General features: G+C 39.1%; 1 protein-coding gene across 1 annotated transcript; it reads left to right on the top strand.

Moving 5' to 3' along the window:
* Positions 1–14,424: 14,424 nt before the first annotated feature.
* On the top strand, positions 14,425–23,718 carry LOC120777315 (glutamate receptor ionotropic, kainate 2). The gene is made up of 13 exons (XM_040108557.1): positions 14,425–14,542; positions 15,089–15,244; positions 17,390–17,484; positions 17,667–17,756; positions 17,900–18,057; positions 19,891–20,566; positions 20,637–20,806; positions 20,872–21,132; positions 21,190–21,321; positions 21,383–21,581; positions 23,009–23,120; positions 23,193–23,312; positions 23,423–23,718. Exons 1-13 carry the CDS (start codon positions 14,425–14,427, stop codon positions 23,716–23,718), a joined length of 2,583 nt encoding a protein of 860 aa, XP_039964491.1.
* Positions 23,719–26,601: the final 2,883 nt, after the last annotated feature.

Here is a 26,601-nt window from a genome sequence, read left to right as displayed (position 1 = left end):
TAGTGCTCTTTCTTTACTTTGGACGTTCTTTCTTTGTTAAAAAGTGGGGTCATGTAGTCGGTGTTTGCCCAACCTCCATTACCCATAGAGCTATACCCGAAGGTTCTATATGTAAGTTCTTTTGCGGCCAATAGTCGTCGCGCCGATTTTGCTACGAAGAGATCTAACGGTGGCAGTTCAAAGGCCACCGTTGGAGCTATTCTTAAAGCACCCGTTATGCACAGCGCAGCGAACCTCTGAACCTGCTAATGATGTGTAGACACCTACCCGTTATTAAGATGGCAATGCCGTCCGCATAAGCCACTATCTTAACGGCTTGCCTTCCAATTTCCTTACAGTTTATTCACCACTAATGTCCATAGAAGCGGAGATAGCACTCCACCTTTGGTAGTACCTCTACAGACTTCCTAGGTCATTTTAGCGTCATTCCATTCTGCTTTTATCCGTCTAGAGGTCAAAAGGCTTTTGATCTAGCATTGTATAGCACGATCAACACCTATTGACTAGATACTGTTCAGAATAGATTCCGGAGAGACGCTCCGAAAATGTCCAAGAATTCTCCAAGAGCATCTTTCCAAGAGCCCTTTCGATATTAAATACTAATGTATTGGGTGCAATCTCTACTGATCTGCCCTTCGAATATGCGTGCTGTGCGTCCAAAATTTTCTCAAGCGTTTTCCGCAGGAAAAAAGTTAAGCTTGTAGAACTAAAGTCTTTTGAGTAGATTGGATTGTTCCTACCTACCTTCGGTATGGAAACTACCCTTACCTCTCTCCATGAGTGTGACACATAGCTGAAGTCCTCTAAATATCCGAGCGAGTTGGCCATACTATTATTTTCTTCGTAAGGATATGTTCGGAAACGTTTACTGCAAGACTCCATTCATAGCTAGAACGTACCGCGTCCTTACAGCCTGAAAAGTGCATACTGACTAGATCCTGGCAGTTGTCCGTCCACTCGTCGCTACTTTTGCGAAATGCCTCCTGGGTATTTTCAAATCCACTACAAAATTTTTTCAAGATTCTCGCTTTGTCCTGCCCACCAACTTCTTGTAGTCCATTATAAGATCTTTATATTCGTTCCAACAGTCCTCGCTTTCTGCTAGCTTGGCACAGTGGAAGCATTCCCAAACTTTGCTTCTGCAAGACCCAAGCTGCTTGTTCCAGCAAGGGGGCTTCGTTTTGAACTTGAGTCGCAGAGTAGGACATGCATAGTGAAAAGCTGTATTTAGGGCATTAATAAATTCAGTAACGTTCTTTTCAAGCTCTTCTTGTGAGTTGTACACTTAAAGTCTAAGCTTTTTGCCTAATAGTATCTGTCTTTAAAGATCCCAGTTTGTATTCCTGAGATTTCTGATAACTTTGATCTATGGTCAGAGAACGACGGTGTGCTTAGCACTCTCCACTTGCCTACTCATGCTCTCTACTTGTATATAATGTTATGTCTAGAACTTTTCTGCAAGTGGGTCCTATGTATGTAGGTAGATGCCTCATCTCGATCATTGACTAAAATAAACCAGTTAGGTCCTCTGATATTTCTTCGTCATACGAAATAATGGTTGTGTACTTACTTGTAAAACTTTAAATTTGAATAAATCTTTTAGGTTTTGTATTTCCCTTTATTTAATTTAATATTTATTACGTAGTTAGACCAATCAGTTGCATTGCAATTCTGTAATACTAAATCCAACTGAATGAATAATTCATAATTTCAGCATTTAATAATTTAAAAATCTCCCCCAAATGAATCTGGCACCCTTATAAACCATTAAGAAAATTACACAAGCATGGAAAAAATCAATACAACAATTTATCTTGATTTTCCATTCTATTTTTTTTTAAAAAGGACACCAGCAAACAAAGGGAGCCCATCGAAGGTCACCCAGCCGAATACACAAAACACGCAAAGGCCAAGTGCAGGCCTTCGGAATCTCAGGTAAAAAATGTATATTTTCATTAAGTATTCATCCGAAAGTGAATAAAAATAAATGCAAAAAGAAAACGGTTCCAACAGCAACATCAATGCAATCTCGGTGTGAGAAAAAAGAACAGAGAAAATTTCGCATTAATCAAAAAGTTGGGTGCAAGCAGTTGAAAAGGTTGTGCCTTAAATTTCAAATGCTCTGAATGCAAAGCGCGTAAAAACAAAGAAGTTAACAGAAACACAGCATTTCGGCGCCATTTAACCACTCACTAAACCAAAAGAGGCGCTCATCGATAGACGCGTCTGTGCGCCGCTCTTAACGCCCAACTTTTGCTTAGTCGTGCGTATTTCATTGCATTTTTTATGTACAACTTTTCAATGCAAATGAGGAGAAGCAGACGAAAAAGCGGAATGCCGTGAGAAAAAAACAAAAAAGGAAATATTTACGGTTACAAAAATAAACAACAAATAATGTGGCTTGTGAAGTAATCTTTGGCTTATTTAATATTTATAAATCAAGTGGGAGCTGTTTGGAAATAAATTAAAGGCGATTTATAACAAATATTATTGAAAGAAGAGTATTAGATTAAATCCCTCAGCATGGCAAGGGGATCACACTTAGACTGTTATGTACAATGCTTTGTGAAACCAGACGGAGAATTCTTGTAATAATGGATATCAGCTTTGAGAAAATGCCTTGAACCTATCACAAACGTGCTTCGGTGTTTTATTTCCACTTTCGCTAATTCAGCTGGTTGTCTGAAAATATGAGCTCAGTAGGGTTTTTGCCCAGATCTGCCAAAAGCGAGACATTCGAGAAGAAAATGTTCTAAAACTTAACGATTCAAAAAAGGTTAGATCTCCGAAAATACAGCCCTTGTCCGGATAAAATTTGGGTCAATTCCGGTAACGTAGAACCGGCTGTTGTGGGAATGCCGCTTTCACCGTCTTCCCTCTCAGTGAATGGCGTACTTGGAGTCAAACCACAACTTATTGCAAACGAAGAGCTTGAGTTGCCGCGAGAATCGAGAGTGACCCTTGCGCAGCTTCGGCCTGGATACTGTAGTGGCTTAAAGTACTACTTATCCAGAATCGACCCTGACGTATCAAACATATGTCCAGCGTACAACGAGTCCCCGCATGACACTAACCACCTTTTTGCATGCTCTGCTTACCCCACACATCTGACATCGCTCGCCATATGGTTCGACCCCGTCGAAACAGCACATCGCCTGGGCCTACCGTTGGATAACCTGATGACTAATTATCTAATTCTTACCATACTAACGGGGTTAAGGTACCTGTTACAGCAACAACAACAATGCTTCTATCTCATCTTCTTCTAGACAGCATATGTAGCTGGCATTCGGTAAGATGTTCAATCTTACTGCATGAATGCCGATCGAACATTGCCCAGTTAGAACTCTTACAACTATTGAAAAGTGGACCTTGGTGACCAATGAAAAATATTGAGAGCGAAAAGCTCCTAAGACCTCTTTCAATTTACCCTGGGCTAGAAGGACTTTGCGAGTGCACAGGGGCTGGTAGTTGACCAAAGCAAGCTAAAGTGATCTGAGACACAACAGTCCTGTAGCATGCGACAAGAAGACATCGGAGTTCCTACCATTTCCCATACCGCAGTTATTGAGACTAAAATACCTATCTCAGTAAGCTCATCAGTCTTACAGTTGCCTCCAATACCGCTGAAGCCAGGCACCCAAATCAGTCTAACCATAAGAAAAATTGAGGTCTCACATCAAGCGTGTAGACATCCATTCACCACTGGAGCACACTCAATATTTTCTTGTAGATTCCAATTCAGTACCCATTAAATATAATTTTCAAAAAACAATGTAACAGTTATGACTGTCTTAACCCCTTTTAGAGCGAGATCTTAACTGTCCAAGCTCTTTAAAAAGAGAGAACTACTTGCGCTAATATATTTGTTCAATGAAAACATAATAATAATCACCAATAAATACTTTGGCGCTAAGGACAACATATTTTTATATATTTGTTTTTTTTTTTGCTATTCAATATATTTCCTTGCTTCAATTCAACTCATATATATACATACATATGTATATTCACAGCTAGTCACTCGAAGTCATTCATATCAACTTGCAAAGCATTTCATTCTCGTCCTTTGTATTTTCGAGTGTATACGAGTGCTCTTTGTCACTTTTCTTTGTGTACCGAATTCCTGCAAACTTTTCGATTTTCGAACGATCTCCCTAGACTCTATGTTTCTATATATACCAGATACAGGAAATGTACATAAGTACATATAACAGGAAAATCTTTAAATATTTTGTTTCAAGCTTTTAATAATTTTTTCAAAATTTTAGGATACGGTTTAGTTTTATCAAAAGCACAAGCCTTCGAGTGGTACAAAGCCTTCAAAAACCTCGTTCTGGACGATCTTCGACCTCTTCTGCTGATGAAAATATTAAAAAAATGAAGGCTACAGCGCTTGAAAATCGTCAAACAAGTGTTACGGAGAGCTTGACATCTTTCGTAACTCCGCTCGAATGATTTGGTGGATATTTTGGGTAAGAAACGCGTTCTTGCTCAACTCGTCGCGGCAAAGCTGAATATTTTTCAAAAATAAAACCGTAAACAGGTCTCTTGGGACATGCTTGATTAAGCGAGTTCCGATCCCATATTCATGGAAAGCATTACATGTCGATGGGACATGGGTTATGAGTTTGTTTTACATGCAAACAAGTCAACAACCATCGGAATGGAAGAAAAAACGAGCCGAAACCAAGAAACGATAAAGCCGCTCAAAAATCAAGCTGATGCTGATTGTTTTTCCGATGCACGTGGTTTGATGCATCATGAATTTGTTCTAGAAGAAGAGGCGGTGGATAAAGAGTTCTATTTGGGCTTATTAAGGGGTTTGCGTGGGAACTTCTATCAAAAACGGATGGAATTTCAGAAGAACAATTCATGAATTTTATCCGATGATAATCCACCATCAAATCGAGCCTCGATTATGATCGCATTTAAAGCCAAAAACGCAACAAATACCATCCATCAACCACCGTATTTACCGGACTTGACTGCGTGTGATTTATTCTTGTTCGTTAGTCGGACAAAACTCCACTTCTGCTCTGCTCCGATTTCGAAGATCCAACAGTCATCAAAGTGAAATTAAAAATTAGTTCAGTCACCGTGTATTTGATTAAAAAAATCCAAGAAATCAAAGTCACACATTTTAGAAACAATTTTTTGTACGAGTACTTACGTCTGAAGACGACCACTGTAACACACCGCGCACTAACGAAAGCCGCCAAAGACACTTAAGGCACAATGAAAGCCGTTGTCAACTCCTACCGTCTGCCGTTCGTGTCACCTATAGAACAACCGTTCACTGTTCGACAAGCACTCAACTTTTAGTTGCCAATATTATCGACCACTTAGGTCTGGGCATGCAATATTCACGTGCTACGACCGCGTCACGCCATTTACGTACCGCCCAGCCGCCATCGGCGGCGCCATATGAAATGCATATCACAAAAGCACTCAGCAGCCACCTTGGATCCAGTGATAGCTAGCTTTTTGCCACGCTCAAAGATTCCAAATTCAATTTTTACGATTTTGTCTCGCTGCCTTTTTATGAGCACCAAAAATAATACCTTTCAACGGCAACAAAAACAACTAACATACGTATGTGTATGTAGGTTTGGAGTATATACGAGCGTAAAAGGCCTGCATCCACACAATGACAGTGATGGCAGTGATATTGGTTCGTAATGGAAATGGAATGAATGAAACGCAAATATATGCGCATGTGTGTGTGTGCATATGTGTAGGTGGGTGTGTAATGGTTGTAGTAGTGTAAGTGTGTGGCTGCTCACACTGTCGCGCCGTCGAACAAATCGTTCAAGAATGCTTGTGCGGAAATTGCGAAAATTGGGCATGAAAGACGGCAACAATAACAAGAAGCACAGACGAAAACGAAAATAACACCGCTAAACGGGCGTCGAGCACGTCGCATCCACTAATGAGATGCAAATTCATTCAGTTTCGGACGCCGAAGCCAATGCTAATGCCATCATTCAACAAGCATCAGAAGTTGGCAGTACGTGCACAACCGCCGAGGAGCTGCCAGTCTTTTGTTTCTGTACTTACATTTACACACACACTTACAGACTCCCACACGTATGTATGTATATGAGTATGTAGCGGCGTTGAGAGCCTGTCCGAAGCCCATTCACTAGCCCCTATGAAATTTCGGCAGTTGAAGGCGATGGAAGCCTTCAAAATTGTGTCAATAAGCATGTGTGCGAGTGTGTCTGTGCTTATATATAAGTGTGTTGGTATGTCAAAGCGCCCGCATTCTGGTTAACGAACATCATGTAAGTGTGTTTGGGTGTGAGGTTGTTTGGTTGTGTGCTTTGATGTGTGTATTTGAAAGTTTGGTGGGCATTCGCCGCGTTAGGTTTACTTTGCCAGTAAATTTAATTAAAATTCCTTCCACCAAACACTGTGGCCATACGAAGTAGTGCGCTTAGATTTTTTTAATAAAATTAACAGCTCATAACTTGTTGTAATGCACATTTTTGTGTGCTTGCTTTTAAATGGTTAAAAATTTAATTTCCGAAATTTATTTTTTAAATTGCAGTTCTATTCGTATATTTATATATATACATATATCTTTTTTTGTTAACTTAATTAAGTAAAGTCACGGAGTCCAACATTAATTAGAATTCAAGTCGAACCTTAAGTCTTTTTGGAACTTTGTAAAATCTAGGTCATGCCTTCCGATTTACTTTGGGTTGAAATTTCCAACTTGTTTGACGAATTCTTCAAAGAAAATTATGTTCATGATGAGCTTGAAACTACTTCTAATTTTCTTGCTAATAATTTTTCATCTGAAAATTTTGGCACACTGTGTCTTTCGCAAGATGATATTGTCAAGGTTATTTGTGATATCGAGCCTTCTTTCAAAATTGTTCTTGTTGGGCTGCCGCCTGTACTTATACAAAATCGTCTTGCTTTTGTTTATCCTCTCAAGCTTCTATTCAATAAGTATCTGTCTTCTTGTAACGTTATTTCAGAATGGAACTTGACATTCTTTACCCCTATCCATAAAGGCGGTAGAAATGATATATTCTCCAATTACAGGCCTATTTCTGAACTTCCTACCATTTCCAAACCTTTTGAGTGTTCTGTTAAAATTAAGATATTTTTTGCAATAAAATCAATCGTTAACGTTAATTAGAATGGATTTGTCTCTGGTCGCTCTCCTGTGTCAAATTTAACTATTTTTAATGATTTCTGCCTTCTCCGCTGGATTTCAAGTAGATTGTGTATATACAGATTTCTCTAAAGCCTTTGATAGTGTTTCACACAATATTCTAATTAAAAAGTTATTCTCTTTAGCTTTTCACTCTGTCTTCGATGTCATTTGATTTTTGCATTATGTCTTCGGGAGTGCCACAAGGAAGCGTTTTAGGTATTCTTCTCTTTGAACTATTTCTCAATGACATTTCCTGCTGTTTCTCTTTTGCTAAATTTTTGCTATATGATAATTTTCTATATAATAATCAAAGATGTAATTAAACTTCAGTGTGATATTGATAGTTCTTATGATTAGTGCCTGAAATCACAGCTTTGGCTAAACTTGCTAGATGTTCTTAAATCTCGTATGCGTGGGAACGTAGCATCTTACCTTCTAGTTGAAATATTTCAAATTGCGTCGTCCTAAAATGTGTAACCGAAATCAAAAACATTGGAGTAATCTTTGAGAATAGATTTTCTTTCAATAATCACATAATCACACCAATGAAATCACTTCAAAGTCGTATTCTGTCCTTGACTTTGTACGTCAAAATGCTTCCAAATTTTCCAACCCCTCAACGTTAAAAGTACTGTTTACTCGTACATATTTAGTTCGTTGTATATTGGAGTATGCTATGTTCATTTAGACATCATATTGTCTATCCTCAATTAATAAGATTGAACGCGTTCAAAACTTTTTTTTTAATTTAATTTTCTGACCCCATAGCCTCTTATAGATCATGTTTATTGCTGTTACACTTTAAATCACTTGAAAATCGACGTCGTGTGCTCTGGCTTTCATTCCGAACGTTCGGTTTGTATGGCAGCTATCTATACAGTATGTTAAAATGGTCCGTTATCGGAGTAGTTCGCATATATTTATACAGACAAACAAATAGACCGGCGGACATAACCAAATTGACTCAGCTCGTCATGCTGATGAATTATATATTTATAGATATTGTAAGGGGCCTTCGAAGGTTCTCTCAGAGCATTACAAGCGTCATCGCAAACTGAATATAGCCTGTTCAGGGTATACTAATTTACTTCGGATGAACCGAAGCTATAATACCTTTCAGAGGTACTTTTTATATGGGATGAGTTTGAAAAATATATTTGTTTTGAGTTTGATAGTAGTCCGTAGAAAAGGACCTGCGCAAAATTTCAGATCGATATTCCACTATGCAAACGAACCAACAGACGGGCACGCCTAAATCAATTCAACTCGCCACGTCATGATCATATCAGTTGAGGATAAATAATAAACGGTAGAGTCTGCTGTGTGAAACTGGTGTTATTAGAAACTCGAAGTTTCATACTTACGAAAAATACTTAACCGACAACAAAAAAAAGGAAATTTTGGAAAAATACGTTGTTTGGAGATCTGCAAAGTTGGACTCCATGAAGGCGATGACCGCACTCAACTCAATTTTCAGTTCAGCATCTGTTTCATATAATTAATATGGGTCGATCTTGCGAAGCCCTGAAAATGATGAGAGCACCGTTCTATAGTGACTGTTTTTAGCTTTGTGTTTTGGCACAATTACTATTATTACGGAAGATTTCAGAGAGATATTGAATCTTCGTCACATTGTTCTTCCTTATAGCAGTTTTCGCAGCTCAAGGCTGTAGCTCATAACAACCCGAAGTGTGACCATGTTGAAACTCATTAGTTTAATTTTCGATAAACAGTATTGAAGAAGTAGAAAATGTAGCATTCTGCTTGTTTATAGTTTCCTTTACTCTAAAATTATTACAATACGGTTGAAGTTTTGGAATGCATGAGATTTATGATCGCTTTAATTTACTTAAACGCATCCATATTTTTCTCGGATATCCAGAGGCAAATCACTTTTTCTACGATTTCTCGCAACATAGTCTGACTGAACTTATGGTCAACATAACCGACCTACAACACCATCACATATTTCGAGAGCCATCAGTCATTGTAGGATAATATATGACCACGTCCAATGCGCAGTGAAGAAAATGTAGCAGCGGTAACTGAGAGTGTACACGAAGACCGTAGAGATTCGATTTGGCGCCGTTCGCAGTAACACGGACTGACGTATGGAACGACTTGGCGCATTTTACATTGAGATCTTAAATACAAGTATATTCTAGTCTAAAGTCTATCAAAATGCTAGTACAAAAATTGAACTCAACGTGAGACGTGACATCGGCCAACATTTGAAAGATAATAAGCATTTTCCATTAAATTTGAAGTTTCTGTGCTTTTTCTTTAAAAAAGTAGGAACCCTATAAAAGAGGTCGATAAACTTACTTTCGATCAGACTCACACATATTTGGAGACTTCTCAGAATACAACGATACTTAAACATTAAATTATAAATAGAGAAGAGTTGAATTTTTAAGAGAAACACCTGTTTCTTCCAATTTTCAAGATTTTCTGTTAACTACAGTTATTTCAACTTTTGAAAAAGTTCATACCTTCACTTATGTTCACTATTAAGTAATAATTTGAAATGATATCAGAACTGTTTTGGTTTCGCTCAAATTTCATTAATATTAAAGGCTCCGAATTCTATAACTACGAAATTAAAATGAAGACAATACTTTCGAAGACAGCGAAGAAGTGCTTTAAGTCTAGCACTGAAGAATATAGCATAACTGTTGATTTCGTACACCCACTCAGTGTCTTCGCTGCCATTGACCTAATTTAACCTTGTTGTGATGATGTTTATATTATTACGACGGTTATTGTATGCCTGCAGGCATGCGACACGGCAAGGCACGGGGCGCGCAAGTTGATGTGAGCAGAAAAATATGCAAGCTCTTGCTACTGCTAGTAATTTTTACAGGCCCCTTTGCTGTCGTTCTAGATACACTCATTGGCGTTGGTCACTTGTTGGCTGCTACTTTATGTACAAAGCTAAAATGTGCGGTGCTGGCGCGTTCAACCAGCAAAATGTGAGACTCCAACCGCTTTTTTCTCTCTTTCCATTTTATTCAATATTTTGTCTTGCATTTCCAGCAAATATGCGCTTATACTTGAGCAAACCTCATAAGAATGCTTAAAGCGCTTAAGCGTTCGCCTTTCTTTGACTTTTGAAGGCCTTTGTGCTCTTCCACGTTTCTCGGTGAATCTTCGGTATGTGTTGTTGAATTTTCATCAACTGTTATGCCCGGCAAATACGAACAAACGGCTTGACAAAAATGTATATGTGATTGTGTATGTGTGTGTGTTGTGCGCGCTTTTACTCGCCGCCGCTCACCATTGGCCGCCTGCCAGCGAAAAAGGCAAATATTTGTGCACAGGTGCCAATAATGCGTAGCATACTTTCTAGCGCGTAAGCAGAATGCGCGTGTATTAGCAACAACTTCATGCCCAACAAATTATAACACGCTGCTATGTGTGCGAAGTGAGAATTTTTAAAATAAAACCGGGCATCTTAGGCCGTGAGCGATTATAGCAAAAACACATTACTGAGATGCCAGAATTTATAATTGTAGACGCAATCAGAAGAAGAAGAGAGAATGCCTTGTGGTACTACCAGCTTCAGTAGAAAATGGAAGTATGCAATTATTACGAAATATTACAATTTATAAAGAAGAAGTAGCATGTTTTTGGAACTGTTTGTGAGGCTGCGGTGCGTATACGTAACATTTAGTGAACTTTTGGTTTAAGGCTAAGAGCAGAGTGTGTTCCCTGAACTTAATATGTAATTAAATTGGATAAATTAAAATTATTTATGAACACTTCAAATAGCTAGAAAGCGCAAATTTCCGAATTTAAAAATTTAAATTTTATTTTCTAATTCCATTAAATATTTTTGAACTGACTTTCCAGAATTTTTTATTAATTAGTTTTTGGCAAAAAATTTAAGTTGCTCTAACAACGTTACCTCTGAAATATTATAGATCTTTTTTCTAAATTTTTAGCAAAATCTTTAAAGCTCTCTATAAGATTACTTATCAAAAAAAAATTCAAAAAAAAAAAATTTCAACGAAAATTAAAGAACAATCATTATCTGACATTCCGAAGAAAGTAAATAAATCCTTGATCGCTTTAACAACCGATTTCATTGCAAATTATCCGTACTTCATTTACCAGTTTATACCCGTTTTCTTGGAATCATAACATTTCATACACTCATACATACATATCATGCATTCGAAAACACTGCTTCCTGCCAGCAATACATTACATTCCCCGATTTCTCTTCATTTCTACTTTCCGCCATCCTTTCTCGATTTCATCACCACTCCAATTCACAGGCAGTTACTTGCGCTTTCAATTTCACATACACAAACACACTCACATCACATACCCGAACACACACACATATGCCTTAAGCGTGCAAACACAAATATGAGACGATTTAAACGCTGCTAGACCACATTTGCTCCTTTGTAGTTTTTGTGGTTTCCTGTTGGTTTTCGGGTCGTTCCGGCTGTCAGTTGCGGTTTCCATGAGCTGTTTACTTCACTCAAATATTTACGCATACACTTACATACACAAATTTCACATTTACTTAAAATTTGCTCAGCTGGCTCAAAGTGTATAAGCTACAATAATGCGTTGCAAAAACGATCTACTTTGGAAAGTAGCAAAAAATGTTATCCATTTTTAAATTACTTATCGCTGGATTAAAGGTGACTGCACACATACATATGTCCGGAAAATAATTTAAAAACAAGTCATGAATATCATGAAATGAACACTCAATTCTTTTAACATTTTCTTTTACTTATTGAGAAATCATTTTTCAATTAATTAGAGCACCAACATTTTCAAGAATCATTCACTTCGTCGACATATCACGCTGATAGACGCTGTACCAACACATTTTCCTTCACAGTGTAATGTAAAGGCGCTTAACAGACGTAGGTAGATTACCATGTCTGATTACACTCGCAAGAATGCGAATCTACCATAGAAAAAAGATTGTACATAGATATCCGATCTGTATAGTTTTTTCTGTGATTGTAGGAATGCCTTTTTTAACTAGCGAAGCCGGAGTGCGGAATTTCAATCAGCTAAACCTAACTAACTTCCAACTGCAGATTCTCCCACGGAACCACCCGATTAAGTATTATTTCGTAGGCATGATAATACGTTTAAGTCTCCTCTACGGACGCCTAATCTGCTCTATATGTCTCAGTTTTGTCATAATTAACGCTGCCGCTTCACTTACAACTTTCCAGTTCTATGACCAAGTGTAGTTTTAAGTTTTTTCCTTGTGCTTAAAAAGCGAAGGCAATAAAAGAAGACATCCACGGAGTATTCAAAGCACTCTGAAGGCGTGGGAAAATTCGGACTATTCGGACTATTGTCATGCTGGAATCTATACAGGTAGTTTTTAAAGCACCCATGTCCACTTAATATTTGGGCTAGGTGTTCGGTATCAGTCTGTTGGTCCACCCTCCTTTGAGTCAGATTTGTTATCGTTACTTCCACATTGTTAAGCTTTTGACTCTCTTTCTTCTCTTTTGGCTCCTATAGACTGCTCTGATAACTTGTATACCCGCTCCTATACGTCGCCCGAGATGTCAATAGGCACCATACTGCCTTTTTCTTCCGCAGCATTGCTTGATATTGTTCAGAAAACACTGATATCTTAATACCGACCGCCTGTGCACTGTGCTCATTTATCTGGCATTTCCTTTAATGCCTAACGCCTGAATCCCTATTAGAGCCGCATATAATACAATCGATCTCATTACATTCGCCGGCTGGAACGCACGCAGCCTTTATTTTCCATCATTTTTAATAAGGCATTTCTTCTTCTTCTTAACTGGCGTAGACACCGCTTACGCGATTATAGCCGAGTTAACAACCGCGCACCAGTCGTTTCTTCTTTTCGCTACGTGGCGCCAATTGGATATTCCAAGCGAAGCCAAGTCCTTCTCCACTTGGTCCTTCCAACGGAGTGGAGGTCTTCCTCTTCCTCTGCTTCCCCCGGCGGGTACTGCGTCGAATATTTTCAGAGCTGGAGTGTTTTCGTCCATCCGGACAACATGACCTAGCCAGCGTAGCCGCTGTCTTTAATTCGCTGAACTATGTCGATGTCGTCGTATATCTCGTACAGCTCATCGTTCCATCGAATGCGGTATTCGTCGTGGCTAACGCGCAAGGACCATAAATCTTTCGCAGAATTTTTCTCTCGAAAACTCGCAACGTCGACTCATCCGTTGTTGACATCGTCCAAGACTCTGCACCATATAGCAGGACGGGAATTATGAGTGACTTATAGAGTTTGGTTTTTGTTTGTCGAGAGAGGACTTTGCTTCTCAATTGCCTACTCAGTCCGAAGTAGCACCTGTTGGCAAGAGTTATTCTGCGTTGGATTTCTAGGCTGACATTGTTGGTGATGTTTACGCTGGTTCCAAGATAGACGAAATTATCTACAACTTCAAAGTGATGACTGTCAACAGTGACGTGAGTGCCAAGTCGCGAGTGCGACGACTGTTTGTTTGATGACAGGAGATATTTCGTCTTGGCCTCGTTCACTGCCAGACCCATCTGCTTTGCTTCCTTGTCCATATCTAAATCGGCTCAACTTATGGTCTATGGTTTATGAACGGTTTGTGCGAGTAATGGACTAGTCGGGGCCGAATTCGCTACTAAATGAAAGTTAAACCAGAGTAAATTTAGCTGAAGAACTTAAAAAAGTGGTTGTTGCCCTAACTAACTGTAAACAGTTGGCATAGCAGTTTTTAAAAACATTTCGTAATGGGAATTTTCTGCACAAACTGCCTACTAGCTTTTCTCCTAAAAAGCTCTCATAAACACCTGCTCAAGCTTGGTTCCACACCACGCGCGCCGCAGCATCCACTGCGCAGTTGCCGCAACTGTCATTTGTAATCGTAAACACTGTCACATTGCAACCACCAACTCGCAGCAACAAAGAAGATGATTACAAGAAACAACAACAGCAAATGACAAAATTTGTAACAGCGCAGCATCCAGTCAAACGTTTTTCCATGCGTCAAACTGCGTTCAGTAGCATTCCAACTGTCAAAGCAAGCGAAACATTCGGGCCAAGAAAAATGTATCTGCAAGTGTGAGGCGCGGATACGCGTGTGTGTGTATGTGTATGTGAAGAGTAGTAGCAGCAAGTGAAGAAGTCTAGAAAATAAACAAAATATCAAAAACTTGCTGCAAAGTATATACTAAAAGTTGAAAAAATATTAAAACAAGATACAGCCGCGAGTAGTTTAGTGCAAAGCGCCAGCTAAAGTGTTAAGATGCAATCTGCGGCGTCCCCGCGTTGGTGTTGGCGCTATCTGCGTCTGAGTTGTTACCTCGCCGTGCTCAGCGCACTGCTACAGCACACGCTGGCGCTGCCCGATGTCATCAAAATCGGTAAAAAATAGAAGAAGAATTTATAAATAGTTACATTGCCAAGTGGGCTTATCAGACGCACTCGGCCACGCCAACGCTCGATTAACTATCAGCCTCCATCAGCCTCATGCAGACTATTTGCGCCTGCTTCCACTTTGATTTATTGATTTTTTGATTGCATTAAATTTATTACTTTAAGATTATGCATGTATATACGAGCGTAGTGGGGCCAGCAACAGTGAGCGTACACTTGAGCAGCTTATGAAGGGCTAATGAGCTCGAGTGTACGGATGAGCGGAAATTACGAACTTCTTTGCATTCACATTAACGCAATTAAACGAAATTAAAAATACACATAAGGCACTTTTGTTTACCTTTCATTTTCGCCATTCCGCTTTTGCTTTTGTTTCCTGTTCTCACCGCTCACGCTCTAATGGTCTCTTGCGTTCCCCTATTTCATTCATAACCCCGCTTAATGAGCTGCTGTTTGCGCGCACCACATTATCCCGCTTGCCGTTGCCGCTTTTAATGCATGTGCATTTATTTATTTTCGCATTCGCCCCTCAGGTGGCCTATTTCATCCGACCGACGACACACAGGAGTTGGCCTTTCGTCAAGCTGTCGAGCACATCAACTCGGATCGATTAATATTGCCGCGCTCCAAGTTGGTGGCACAAATTGAGCGCATCTCGCCGTTTGATAGCTTCCATGCGGGCAAAAGGGGTGAGTACTCTGCAGATTACACTGGTTTATTTATAAACATTTGCCAAGTGGTTGGCGTGCTCTTATCGTAATGTCGTAGTTATTTATAGTTTCCGACAACAAGTTGATTGAATTTCTTGGCTGACGTAATTGTAGGGAGATTCGCTGGCGTAGAATGGAAGCATGATTCCTGTCTTTTAATGAGAATAAGCAAAGGCTTATCTAAACGCTTGAAACTTAAAAATAAGTTATGCACTGCCGAAATATCATTCTTATTCGTAGACCGCGCAGTTTTAGTAGGTAGACTTGCAGTAGTCCTTAGAAACTTATAAGTATCCGTAAAAATCGTACACCCTATAAATATCGTGTGATCCAAGTAGAAGTACTTTTTTCAATAAGATTTTTTTGACAGATCACGCGTGTGTCATGTCAAGCAGTCATGTTATTTTTGTTCAGTATTAATGGCATTTTATCAGGAAAAGTTTTACTCCCGAGCAACATTTACAAATCCTTCAACTTTATTACGAAAATTTACGCTTTGTAAAGAATCTGTTCCCAACGCTTCGCTCAACTTATGGTCAACATAATCGGCCTACTAATCGTACTATTCGCAATGCCATCACCCAACTTGAGACCCAGCGTTCATTATTGGATGATTTTAGCCCCAATTGACCACGCCCAACACGCTGTGTGAATGTAACAGTAAATGGAGACCGTTATCTTGTCACCGACTATTTGATGCCTGAAATTGAAGCTCGAGATGTCGACGACATTTGGTTTCAACAAGACAGCGCCACTTTCCACACATCGCATCAATCAATGGATTTATGGACAGAACACTTCTGTGAGCAGATAATTTCATGTTGTGGTCCAGTCGATTGGCCACCAAGGTCGTGTGATATCCCACTGTTAGACTCTTTCCAGTGGGGATATGTAAAGTCTAAAGTCTAAGTGGACAAACCCGTTTCGATTCAGACCTTGGACCAAACATCACCGCGGTCATTCTCCAGTTACCAGTTGAAATGCTCGAACCAGTCATCGAAGATTGGAGGCAACGGATGCACCATCTGTGGCGTAGCTTTTATTAATTATGTAGATCAGAAAGATCTTACTTCAAGGCAATCATACACATAAAATTATGTATTATACTATATTACGATTTTATACGATTAGTCTCTTTTTGCAGACTTTCGGATACATAACGGTAAAATTAGCCTCTTCATCGGACATGCTCAAAAAAAAAAGAGAAGAGCTCGTTCCATATAAAAAAATCAAAAGTGTAGACACATGTTCTTTTGCGACTAAAGACGAACTCATCCTGAACTTGCCGCATTTTCAGTCTTTTTACTTTCACTGTGCTCATAATAAAAGACTTGCTAAACATACTCAGTTTTCAAAAATATATTTATAAAAAACGCGTTATATTGGCCAGTTTAGTCAATTCCTCAATTTTCTAAAATTATTAACACACGCTCTCGCTTAGCTGAAATTTTATATTATCTTCCCTATGTTTACACGCATAGTGGATAATCGGTTTAGGAAACGTCGCTCCCACAATCGCAACGCGAGTTGGTTAGGTCGCGATAAAGCTCGGCCAACAAATGCTACTCGCATACATATGACTTCCGCTTTTTATCCGCAAACACATAAAGACAACAGTAAACGAATAATTGAAAATAAGAATGAGAATACGGCACAATAGTTGGTAATCCTTGGTAGAATGCTAAAGACGGTGGTGTAGTGCGGACGAAATCAGTACTGGCAACAATGTAGAACCACAGCACGCCTGGGAAATGCCGAGGCATGCTCGTTTATTAATGTTTACGTAGCGCATTTGCGACAGCGACGACAACAAAACGTAAGACAAGCAGTGAAATAGTTAAGGACCGGCGGGACCAACGACGCTGGGGAGTTGTTCAAACTCGTAAAGCCAGCTATAAAAGCGAACGAATAACGGTTATTATCACCAGTTTGGCCGGTGTAGTTTTTGTTTTCATTGCTCCGTCGTGCAAATGCGCTCGTGTTCGCATGTGTGTCCGTGGAATTTTAAATAAATTTGTTGTTTGTGCACTGAGCATACTGATTTGGTTTGTGTTTCGTTGTTTTTTTGTGTTTGCTTCAACATTTAAATTTTTTCTCTTTTGTTTTGCTTGCTACTATTTACAGTTTGCGGCTTGTTGAACATTGGCGTGGCAGCCATATTCGGGCCACAATCCTCGAACACCGCGAGCCATGTGCAAAGCATCTGCGACAATATGGAGGTATGTATGTACCCACGTAAGGATTAACAGTTATCGCAATTGCTAATGCTAAAGGCAAGCAAGTCAGAGCTTATGTACTAACAAATCCAAAGCAAATACCGACTATAGATTTGCTTACATCATTGCAGCACTTCCGTTAGTTTTTAAACCAAATCGTTTTTTTTTTTTTTTTGTCGCTGTAGATTCCTCACTTGGAGAACCGTTGGGATTACCGTTTGCGACGTGAAAGCTGCCTGGTGAACTTGTATCCACATCCAAACACACTGGCCAAGGTATGTCTGCAGATTTACACACACACTCACTCACACGAACACACACACATTTCAGCCACTTAAAATAATTATGAGAGCTTAACTTGCCGTTAATCGGCTTCAGCGCTATACTTATGCATATTATCTCGTTGTTTGCTCTTCAGGCTTATGTGGATATCGTGAAGCAATGGGAATGGAAGACTTTCACCATTATCTATGAGAACAATGACGGCATTGTACGGCTACAGGAGTTAATCAAGGCGCATGATAACTCACCGTATCCGATTACAGTGCGACAATTGAGTTTATCGGGGGATTATAGGTAAGCGACCGCATTTTGCATTGAACGCCCAGTAACAATGTTGATTCGTTAGGATTTTGTTTCTTCTTACATAAAGTACTATATTTTAAATTTTAAATAACAAAAAGTTTAAAGTCTTATTTGGATTTTTTCCTGAACTATCTAAGGTCACAAGACATTTTGAAACTAAAATTTCCAATGCAGAAGCGATGCAAATTTTATGAGCTTTCTATTTGGCTCATGATAGCTGCATCGATAGATCGAAAATAATTAATAGATAGAATGAGATAGATAGGTGATGTGATCCCTGTCCACGTAGATGGCTCCTAGGGCCTTAATCCTGCTTCTACAAACTGCTGGACAATCTAAAAGCAGGTGTTCTGGAGATTCCTGTTCCATGTCATAAAACCGGCAGACTATGCCCATGTGGAACAAGTGTTTCTTGAGCCTGCAGTACCTAGTATAAGGAGACGGCAAGGAGACGGAGTTTGTCTCGGCAGAGGTTGATCATATCTCTAAACCTTGCTAGGTTGTAACCTTCCAGTAGTAACTGGGCGTGGCACATTCCTGTCGTTTTCTGCCAGTACCGTTCTCTCGTCAGGCCCAGGATCTACCGGCTAGGCGTATGCATATCATGAGTGCCTTGGGGGCTCTGAACAGGCTTAATTCCACTTGCCTATTCAACCGTCAGTTTGAGTCTAAGTTGAGACTTAGGAAATTAATCTTTTTAACATCTCCAACTCCTTGCCCCCAAGTGTTAGGTGCCTCAATCCCGGAAGAGATCTGCGCTTTGTAAAAAAGACGACAGTTGTTTTTGGCGGGTTGATATTTAACCCTACCGTATTGCAACATCTCTTTGCTAGAGTTAATATTCTTTGAATTATAACGCAGAGTGTATTCTTAAATTAGGCTCGGACGGAATCTCATAGTTTGTGAGCAACTCAAGGAGTTTATATACTACTAGGCTTCATAGTAGAAGAGATAGAACTCTACCCTGTGGGCAGCCCATTATAGTACCAAGAACAATCTTACTCTCCCCATAGTGGCTTCAGCCGAACATTCGTTTTCTTCAGTGTCTTGATGACGCTTGCGTAGGACGCATTATCAAAAGAACCTTCGATGTCAATAAAGACGCATATCACAACCTCGCCATATTCCGGCGATTTCTGGAGTTCAGCTATAATGATAGCTGGATGCTCATACCGATTAAGTAAACATGCATTTAAATTCATTCAGAAAATTCGACTTCATTCCTAGTAATGTTGGCCCCTCCGTCGGCGAGCCAAATTTACCTATGAACGGTACAAAATCATTGATGGATTTAAAACTCAGGAGAAGATAGGTTAAAAGATCTAATGAAGTTGTCTCCTAGTTTCTTTCCGTCTGGATAGGTTACTAGGCTGATTCGCACTCGGCTGACCATACTTGAGCAATTACATTTCCCTCTCCTAGGTTTCTGAAAAGATTTTTTCTTACTGCATAGGGGCTAAAAAAGGGGAAGCTTCAGCGGACCCACTCCGACATACTCGCTTTAAGGATTCGCTGAGGTCTGATTGCAGCGTTTGTTCACCAGAGCCAGAGAGCGGCTGCGATCGGCCGTCGGTATTAAACCAAGAGGCCCGATATATAAATATGTAATTGTATACTACTCTCTTAGCGAGGTTATGTGGTGGGTTTAGGACCCGCCACGTAGAAACCGCTCCCAAAGAAAAAATAACAACAGCCTCAGATAACCGCGTAAGCGATGTCTACGCCAGTAAAGAAGAAGAAGATACTTTATGATATTATTTTATTAAATTCAAGCATAAAAATATTTGCACATTTCTATTAACAATACTCTTTCTCACACGCTAGACCACTGCTGAAACAAATCAAAAACTCCGCCGAAGCGCACATCGTACTCGACTGTTCCAGCGATAAAATTTACGAAGTACTCAAGCAGGCACAACAAATTGGCATGATGAGCGACTATCACAGTTACTTGATTACCTCACTGGATTTGCATACCATCAACCTAGACGAATTCCGTTATGGTGGCACGAATATAACCGGCTTTCGTCTGATTAACGAAAAAGTCGTCTCGGATGTGGTGCGTCAGTGGAGTTTCGACGACAAGGGCTTACAACGCTCTGCCAATTTGAGTACGGTGAGGGCGGAGACTGCGCTAATGTACGATGCGGTACATCTTTTCGCAAAAGCATTACATGATTTGGATACATCGCAACAAATCGATATACATCCCATTAGTTGTGATGGTCAAAATACGTGGCAGCATGGTTTTAGTTTGATCAATTATATGAAGATCGTCGAAATGAAGGGTCTAACCAATGTGATAAAATTTGATCATCAAGGCTTTCGCACCGATTTCGTGTTGGACATTATCGAATTGGGGCCGATGGGTATACGCAAAATTGGCACATGGAATTCAACACTGCCGGACGGTATCAACTTTACGCGTACCTACAGCCAAAAACAGCGCGAAATTGAAGCGAACTTGAAGAACAAAACGCTGACGGTCACAACATTATTGGTGAGTACAACGAAAATTAATGCGAGGAATGGACTCTGTATGGAATTTTAGACATTTTTAAACTTTACAGAGCAATCCGTACTGCATGCGCAAAGAGTCAGCAGTTCCACTCACAGGCAACGATCAGTTTGAAGGTTACGTTGTTGATCTCATACATGAAATCTCGAAGGCTCTGGGTTTCCATTACAAAATACAGTTAGTGCCTGATGGCAGCTATGGCAGTTTCAACAAACAAACTCTGTAAGTTAACCTTTAAGCACGAAGAGTTTAGACCCTCAAACAAATCTGCATATTTCTTGCTTTAGCGAATGGAACGGCATGATACGCGAGCTGTTGGAGCAACGCGCCGATCTTGCGGTGGCTGATCTCACCATCACCTTTGAGCGCGAACAAGCAGTAGACTTCACCATGCCCTTCATGAACTTGGGTGTTTCGGTGCTTTATCGCAAACCCGTTAAGCAACCGCCTAACTTATTTTCATTTCTCTCACCACTTTCGCTCGACGTTTGGATCTACATGGCCACAGCATATTTGGGCGTTTCTGTGCTGCTCTTCATTTTAGCACGGTAATTATTAGATGGATAATATAGAAGTCCACAATTCAAATAATTTTCTGTTTACAGCTTCACACCTTACGAATGGCCCGCATATTCTGATGCTCATGGCGAGAAAATAGAAAGTCAATTCACACTAATGAATTGTATGTGGTTCGCAATCGGTTCATTAATGCAGCAAGGTTGCGACTTCTTGCCCAAGTAAGTTAAATAATTGCATATTCTTCTTCGAAGTTTTCTGAAATACTTTTCTTTAACATAGAGCTTTATCAACGCGAATGGTGGCTGGCATATGGTGGTTTTTTACTTTGATCATGATCTCCTCGTACACAGCTAACTTGGCGGCTTTTCTCACTGTCGAACGCATGGATTCGCCTATTGAAAGCGCTGAGGATCTGGCAAAGCAGACGCGTATAAAATATGGCGCTTTAAAGGGTGGCAGTACGGCAGCGTTTTTCAGAGTGAGTAGATCGAAGCGGTAACATAATGAAGCTAAGAGAGAAATATGTTAAGTTTCGAGCTATGTTCGCAAGTTTTTCTTACTATTGAACATATAAATAACGATTTATTGGATGGTAGTATGTGCATTAGCTTGCTTAATGTGATAGTCGCAAAGCGCTTTACTGGTACGTGAAGCATCGCACCAAAGTTTTTACTATACAAGTGGGATTCGTCTTCTTTATTAGACAACTCTTACGCGGTTATAGCCGATTTTACAACAGCGCGGTTCTTCGTTTTTGCTGTTTGGGGCCAATTGGAGATTCCAAGTGTAGCCAGGTCCTTTTCCACCTGGTCTTTCCAACGGTGTGATGATCTCATAATCTTATTCCTCTGCTTTGCCGGCGTTTTCCTCCAATTGGACGGCATTACCTAGCCGGCGAAGCCGATGTCTCTTAATTCGCTGAACTATGTCAATGTCCTCGTATATCTCATACAGCTCATCGTGCCATCGAATGCGATATTCACCGTTGCCAATGCGCAAAGAACCATAAATCTTCCGCAGAACCTTTCTCTCGAAAACTCGAAACGCCGACTCATCCGATACTGTCATCGTCCATGGCTCTGTACCATGCAGAAGGACGGGAATAATAAGTGACTTATGGAGTTTGCTCAGCTGTACACTCTTATATAAAAATTATCTTCTGGGTTCAGCTCATATTATTTCCTCCAGCAGCAGATTGAAGAAATCTCACCATAGGGAGTTGCGTTGTCAGAAAACTCGTTTGCTATCGAACGGCTGGGAGGGGTCCTTCCCGATACTGATGGAGTTTTTGGTACAGCCTAACGTCAGTTTACACAGCCGTATTAGTTTTGAAGAAATATCATATCCGAGGCTGTTTTCTTCTTTTCATTGGTAGTGTTTTTTACGTGGCGAGTCCCAAACTCAGCGCACAATCCAGGCTCGCCATCAAGCGGATCTTTTTTGGCTACCCAGAGGTTACTTTGTCAAAGACCGGATATCGTGATCCATATGAGGGATTAGTAAAGTAAATTAACAAAGAAGTTTTCTGCCTAACACTCCTAAATTTTCCATAGAGCTTACTTCCTAACACTTCCAAAAATGATAAATTTGCTGACGGTTCGTTGAGTGACTCCGAGTTATAGTACATTTGCTATTCGCCTCAAGTTTAAAGATTTGTATTTAATGAAAGTTTAAGACACTTTGAGCTTAACTTCGAATCATAAACACCAAGAAGTTAAACTCAATTTGTTTCATGGAAGACTCGGTTTTATGAGTAGTATTTAAAATGCTCAACAACAAAACTGCGAGTAAACTCGAGTTTGCGACTTAATGTGAACGTACTATATAGTTTGCGCCCTTAATGTCACCAAAATCTCAATGAAATTTAGTTTTCTGATACCCAATTATTAATTCTTTTCACAACAGGAATCGAAAATATCAACCTATCAGCGCATGTGGTCATTCATGGAGTCCGCACGACCATCTGTATTTACCTCGACTAACGCCGAGGGCGTGGAGCGCGTAGCCAAGGGCAAAGGTATGTTAAAGATGTTAAAAAAAGGAACCATAAATTTTGGTATTATTATTCAGAAAATATATCGTCTTGCAGGCTCATATGCTTTCCTCATGGAATCCACATCCATCGAATATGTGACCGAACGTAACTGTGAGCTGACACAAGTCGGCGGTATGTTGGACACCAAGGGTTATGGCATAGCAGCGCCACCGAGTAAGTAGACAAAATTTATCCATTTCTTTACAAAAAACTCATTGCTGCAATTATATGCAACAAAAGTGCAGAGTATAGCGGTAAATAATGCAATTTTCGCTGCTTTACAGATTCACCTTATCGCACCGCCATCAATGGCGTCATACTTAAGCTGCAGGAGGAGGGCAAACTGCACATACTGAAAACCAAATGGTGGAAGGAGAAGCGTGGCGGTGGCAGTTGTCGCGTTGAGACATCGAAATCCTCATCGGCCGCAAATGAGTTGGGTCTGGCGAATGTGGGCGGTGTGTTCGTCGTGCTAATGGGCGGTATGGGTGTGGCATGTGTTATTGCCGTCTGTGAATTTGTGTGGAAATCGCGAAAGGTTGCCGTCGAAGAGCGGTTAAGTGCGATTTTGCACGAATGAGACTAAAAGCAGGATGTGTGGGTTTAGGCTAACCATTGAAAGGATCAGCGAAAATTATCGTGGCATTAGAAAGGTTTGAGATAGCATAAATCTAGCGATCTAGAATGAAGGAATTAATCAGAAACGATGTTTGAAGCGTGTCGAAGGTTTATATAATTTGAGCATTAAGTCTTCTTCGAACATATTAGCGTTAATTTAATTGAGGTTAGTTATAATTTAGCAAAACATAAATACATAACAGATAGACATACATTTAGATATATAAAATTTAAAATAGTATCAAATATTTTATAAGCGCATACCATATGAGTATCTAGATTAGTGCTAGAGTTATCGTAATACACACACACATATATGCTGTATACATACAAACACAGCGCATAATATATTTACGTTTAGATAATATTCATAGCGATAAGTTAATATGCATTTAACACTAACAAAAAATAATCATATTGGAATTGTGCTGTATCATAAGCAAATTGCTAAACTTGTACACTTAGCTTATGCTAATTTGATTACTTCAATTAAAATACAGTTATCTATTACATTAATTAGCTGTAACTAGCCAAAGCGCATCAAAACACTCTATTAAATACGCACAAAGTTCTCCTTGACCCAAAATCTGCTTATAATCCTCGTATATAGTTCGAATAAGCATCATACATCTACACTAACAATGCTTGATAACTTCCTAAACACTGAAAAACTATGCTTACAACTGTAATAAACCCTATATGTATAAATATATGCATAGACGCATGACTACATACATACATACACATATATAGTTTATACCAATGTACGTTTATCCTCCATCGAGCCAATTTAGTGAATTATAAACGAAAGTCTTAGTCGTAAGCGATTTAATTATAACAATGTAACCACATAGAAATTAGTAATAAATAATAAACGAAATGAGAAAAACTTACAGACATGCATACAGACCACATAATCGTACATTCATACCGTTATATGTATACTATACATAAACATATTGGAACGAAAGACAAAGCTCAACGACTGCACAAATGCATAAGTGTATGCATACACCCATAATACATATGTATGTATTTTCTAAACACAAAATAAAGAACCCAACACAAAAAAATATAATTCAGTAAAATAAAATCACATTTTTAAAAATATATTACAATTATTATATTGCGCCCGTTCACGAATTTAACTGTACAAGAGTCGGAGGAAAATTCAATTAAATTCTCATTTTTAACTTAGCAGTGTTTCCCATATATCAATATACATTCTACTTCCTCATACATATAATATCTATGAGCGCACCGAAAGCTATTTGTAGAAAAATTGCAAGGCCCGGCAGGAGAAACTGTCGTGCTTAAATTTTTGAGTTATCAATATGTAATTCTACACCATGAAGCTGCTCATTTGGAAAATTGGAGTTAAATAGAAAACCAAATTTTCAGCCTTTCGGTCCTCCGCAACTTTTCATACACATACGCACTGATTTGTCAACATTTTCCATGACTATTCTGCATAAATGTTGCTGAATTTCATTGCTCGAAAGTTGAATCTGCTCCTTTAAAACACGCATTATTGTGGGCTAGTTGCAATAGACCGCAGATTTTAAATAACCCCATAAAAAGAAATCTAATCAGTTAAATCACACGTTCTAGGGGGCCTTTGACCCCATATTCCAACAGTTCTGATAACCTAAACGAGATGAACATGACCAGGAAATATCTCAGCAGTAATTAAAGTGCTTCCCGAGCAATATGGAATCACATATTGGTAACATCAATTTCGATATCGAGCACCAGTAACAGTTACTGCTCAATTTCAAAAAAAAGTTTGGTCCAATAATGCCTTACCGGCAAGCAGTGACACGTTGTGAAGCATTTGTTTTTCTACAATCACATGTGGATTCTCGGAACTGCAATTTTAACAATTAACAAACACATAAAGGTAAAACTCCATCGCTTCGGATGATTTTGTTCGAAAAACTCAATCATGAAAACGCATTGTTCTATCGTGTATTGCTCCATTTTTACTAACCCTAAACATAGCTCGTTTCTATAACTTGTTTTTTTACAAGTCTATGACTGGTTTTTTTCAGTGTTCTCAACACTTTACTACATCAATGGCGGCAAATTTAAATCTTGCGTTAATTTTGTCGCACCCTTTATATGCACCTAAGAGAGGTGTTATAATTACGGTGCAGTCGTAGTTAAAGGTTTTGCTTGTTCTATGTTTTAAATGCTTCAGACGTCGCTTTAACATAGTTACAAATTCAACGAGATGAAAATAATAATAAAAAAATATTAAATGCAAGTATATGAGTGTACTTTGATTAGACGCTAAAATATTCCCTATTGCTTGACCACATTATTTGCTTTAATTTCCTGTAGGCCTAATATTGTATTTACCTTTATAAGCCAGAGTTTAATTTTTAGTTATTCCGCTTCACAATTTCATGGATTTTTCACCGCTTAGACGAATCCTTTGGATATATTTGTGGTATGCTTAACACATAAGCTTAATCGTTTATACTAAAAAGAAATTTATTATAAACATTTAAATTTTTTCCACATTCGGGAGGCATACCTCTTTATTGTCTCAAAATTTCATACCAGTGTACATACTATTGAAGTTTGCTCGTAGGTAGGATTTGTCTGTAAGCTATATATGCGTTAATTTTCTTGTTTTCGCAGCTTTTTTTGGATGATTGAATATATTATTCGGTCTTTAAACAATTGCTCAATTTTTTTCTTGACAAGAAAAGTTTTTTGTTTTTTTGATATTTTGTTTTTTGATTGATAATCGTTTCTCTGCATCCTTAAATTTAGTATGCAGTGATGTTGATATCTCTTCTCTCGGTGGGGATGTGTGTTCATGATGGGTAATTGGTGT

The sequence above is a fragment of the Bactrocera tryoni genome, chromosome 1, assembly GCF_016617805.1.
Source record: "Bactrocera tryoni isolate S06 chromosome 1, CSIRO_BtryS06_freeze2, whole genome shotgun sequence".
NCBI lineage: Eukaryota > Metazoa > Arthropoda > Insecta > Diptera > Tephritidae > Bactrocera > Bactrocera tryoni.
This window is presented reverse-complemented; position numbering and strand designations above follow the sequence as displayed.